Source organism: Sebastes fasciatus, chromosome 14 (assembly GCF_043250625.1).
Source record: "Sebastes fasciatus isolate fSebFas1 chromosome 14, fSebFas1.pri, whole genome shotgun sequence".
In the NCBI taxonomy this organism is placed as follows: domain Eukaryota; kingdom Metazoa; phylum Chordata; class Actinopteri; order Perciformes; family Sebastidae; genus Sebastes; species Sebastes fasciatus.
The window spans coordinates 14,538,755-14,542,561 of record NC_133808.1 but is presented as its reverse complement, the minus strand read 5'-3'; the positions used below and the strand labels follow the sequence as shown (position 1 = coordinate 14,542,561).

Sequence of the window (3,807 nt, the reverse complement as noted above, 5' to 3'; positions counted from 1 at the left end):
GGAGTGGTTTCCCCAGGTGGGTTCCCACTGTCAGGACAAACTCCTTGTTTAACATGTTTCAAATGGACTTCAGCTGGAAACCCTTCTCCCCATCAAAGCATTCAGGAAAGGGCAGGGCGTTTCTCCCAAGAGGCCAAGCAGATCTGAGGGGTCAGAGCCGGGATACCACTCTAGAGACTGGACAAAACGTGCACCAAGAGAGCTACAAAAGGCACTCTAGAGAAAGATTCAAATGTAGAATTGTCCCATGCAAGTTGTGCTGCAATCTATTGTACTAAAAGATTACCTCTGACACGGAAAAGTTCAAAGGAACGGCGATTCAAGTCTGAATTCCAAGTCGGAAACTTGGGCAAGATTTATATAGATTGAGTTCGCCGATACAAACATCTGACGTCACAGCAACATAGCGACGCACACAATGAATTACCTTCTCATTTTTTACTTTATGTAGTGTTTTGTGCAGTGTTTGCCTTGGGAAACGTGCTGTAACAACATTGTAGCTGCTATTTGTATTTCCATTCAGTTGATTTGTGCTTGATAGAAGTCTTTGCGAGCATGCAGTACAAGCATTACTCCTCCATAATAACCTTTCAGCATATTGTAAATCAAGTGTTCTGAGAGATAACTAGACTTCTGCAACTCCTCATGGCTATGTTTTCAGGCTTTAAAAAATCTAGCACGTGACAGGAGACTTTGGCCAATCACAAGTCATTTCAGAGAGAGAGAGCGTTCCTATTGGCTGTGCTCCGGCTGGTGGGCGGTGCTTGGTATTTCCTCAACATGGCTGCCAGGTCACATTTTACAGCTAAACAGTACACTACAAGATGTTTCTGAAAACATTTGAGGTGAGAAATAGGCATTATAGTGCAACAGAATATGGATTCATATTTGATCAGCACTGCCTAGTTTGGTCAGAGTTTGTGAGTGATTGGCAGCTGCTCAGAGACGGCAAGGCTCCAGCCCGGCTCTGACCGGTTGTTTTCCTCCGGTCTGTGAAATCTTGCCGATGCCATTAGGAGCACCGGAGGACACAGATTGCCTGTCTCATGCACTACTGTCAGGATAGTTTTATAAAAATAACTTTTTTGAAATCATATGTGCCAATTCTACCCACTGCTGCTTTAAGAGTTGGTACACAACTGAAATCAGCAAGACTGGGTCATTATCTTGTGCTCAAATAAGCCAGATGTATTTTGTACAAGGGTTGAGGACCAGAGTATGAAACTAAAGAAAAATGTTGGATAAGGAGTCACTTTAAAAAATTATATTTTGCACTTGGAACTATATTGTAGTGCCCTTTGCTAATAAGGTCCCAGCAGGAGCTTAAGGGACATCATGTGGCCTCATTACCATTTGTACAGAAAATAGCCCATACTGTAATACACAGTAACTGTAGCACCATTAAAGCAGACAACCCAGTGGTGAATCAATTACCAAGACTGAACTATTGTGCAAATGCTGACCACTTAAGAGTCCTTTACATGGATTTCTTGGCTCTACCTCTTGTATATGCAAAACCCAGTACAAGAACCCAGCACTTCATGATTGGATCATGACATTGTATATGCACCCTGTACTCATTTAATAGAAAGTCAGAATATTTCAGTCAGCCTTTTATTTTTCCATCATACAATTAAAGACAGTCCTGGCACTCAATAAAATGAGACCCCCCGCTGTCTTCAGATTCCAGCTCTCATCTGGTTGAAGGGTGGCAGCGCCTTTCCCAGGTGGATCCCCACATTCAGGCCAAACTCCTTGGCAGCATGTTTCTCATGGACCTCATGCTTCAGCTGGTAACCCTTCTCCTTGTCAAAGCAGTCCATGGAAGTGAAAGAAAGTGGCTTTTCTCCCATGAGGCCTTGCAGACGTTTACGCCAGCCCTCCAGCATGGTGTCGCGAGCCTCAGAGGAAACGTGAGACGGAGCCCAGAAGATCTGAGGGGCCAGAACCTGGAAGCCACAGTAGTGCAGGATGCCGTTCTGGAGAGAGAAACAAATTAGTGTTGATATAGTCACATGATAATGTTATGGCCACTTAAAAGCTCATTTAATGCTTGGTTGAGTCAATTCATCCTGATGCAGTACCTGTAGTGGCCACAGTGTAACATTCATGTCTCCATTAATGCCATTTGCACTGAACATGGACTCCTGAGACCCAGTGGTGAAGGACAGCATGGCTTTCTTGTCCTGTGCAGAAAGCCAACAGATTAGAGAGGGGGTAAAAAAAAAGCTTTAGACTAGCAAAGCAAACCTCATGATTTGATCCCTTACCTTGAAGATTCCCCGGCTGTATCGCTTCTCATTTGAGTAGGCATATCCCAGTGTGAGCACCCGGTCCATCCAGCCCTTCATGATGGCAGGAACAGTGAACCAGTACATGGGGAACTGAGGAGTAGGGCTTAAAGTTAGTAACAATAGAGGGCTTAACACAAACACATTACCGTCAATCAGGCTCTACCTGAAAGATGATGAGGTCTGCCTGAGTGAGTTTGCGTTGTTCCTCAGTGATGTCATCACACAGGTTTCCTTCCTCCCACGCCAGCTTGGTCTCCTCAGCATAACGGAAGTTGTCGGCATTCTTGACTTCTCCTGCAGAAACAAAATATTTCCTTTAATTCTGAAGACCAAATCAAAACTGTTTTAATACCAGTGAGACATTGATATACCAGTGATGTCCTCGGCAGTAGCAGTGGCTTTAAAGTTCATGGCGTACAGGTCAGATACTTCTACTTTGCAGCCCTGAGCTGTTAAAGCCTCCACAGCGGCATTTTTGGCTGCAGCGGTGAATGAGCTGGAGCTTTGGTGGGCATACACGATCAACACTCTCTGCGCTTCTAAAACAAGAATTAAAGTTTTAGAAATGAGGGCACATCAGATCAGAAACATTGAGACCCATACTGCCAAAACCCTCAGCAAAATATGAGAGCACAGAGCTGGAAAAACTTACCCATTCTGATGCAAGATGTCAAATGCAAATGATGAGCTTCAAAATCAGCTGGTGTGTTGATGGAAAGAGCAGCTTATTATGGAGCAGTGTTCAAGATGCTGCTTTTATACACCACGACTCTCAACACACAGCCTTCTGGCTCATTTGCACTCTCACAGGTGCTGCTGCCAATAAGCAATCAAGCTCATCATCCAATCAGCTGCCTCTCTCAGGACTCTCATCAACATTATCTACATAATCTTTCACTGAGCCTGCACAGCATATTTAAATTGGAAGTGGAATTTACGTTCCACTAAAAGCCAAGAATATGTTATGTTAGTGAAACCAGCTGCAGATTTAGCTTGTTTTAAACACAGGATAAACTTACAATAATACTCTTGTACATACATCTTCTACTTCAAGGCAATGTGTGCTTTTCCCATTTTAGTCTATTCCCAGAAACAAACAGAGCGTAGGTTTGCACCATGTGTACTGTTTTTGTGTCTTTTATACGGCAACCGCGTGGATGTTTGAGAGCATGCGTGTCTGCCTTTGTCTGTCTGGGCACAAGATGTCTAAAAGTTGTGTGCCACTCCTGATGTCTTCGAAACCACATGAAGCAGATGTGGGCCAGTGATCCTCTTGCTCTACTGTTACTGCTCTCCAGCTCTGTTTTCCTTTACATTACTCTCCTCTAAAGAAACAGTTGCCTGCGGTCAAGCCCGCTCACGAATGTTGCCCTGTAAAAAGCAACAAAAAAAAGACTCAGCAGTGGACATCAAAGGCCTGAGACATGAGCTGGCACACATCTGGGACCAAAAAGTTCCTAATCTATCCAGCCACTGTGAGGAGGAGGAGGAGGGGTTAATGAACAACTACTAT

At 44.1% G+C, this 3,807-nt stretch overlaps 1 protein-coding gene across 1 annotated transcript; it reads right to left on the bottom strand.

Annotated features, from left to right (window-relative positions):
• Positions 1-1,600: 1,600 nt before the first annotated feature.
• Positions 1,601-3,118, bottom strand: LOC141782579 (NAD(P)H dehydrogenase [quinone] 1-like). Its single transcript, XM_074659119.1, has 6 exons — positions 2,947-3,118; positions 2,666-2,833; positions 2,458-2,588; positions 2,271-2,384; positions 2,085-2,186; positions 1,601-1,979 (listed from the first exon to the last, which is right to left on the bottom strand). Exons 1-6 carry the CDS (start codon positions 2,948-2,950, stop codon positions 1,680-1,682), a joined length of 819 nt encoding a protein of 272 aa, XP_074515220.1. The 5' UTR covers positions 2,951-3,118; the 3' UTR covers positions 1,601-1,679.
• Positions 3,119-3,807: the final 689 nt, after the last annotated feature.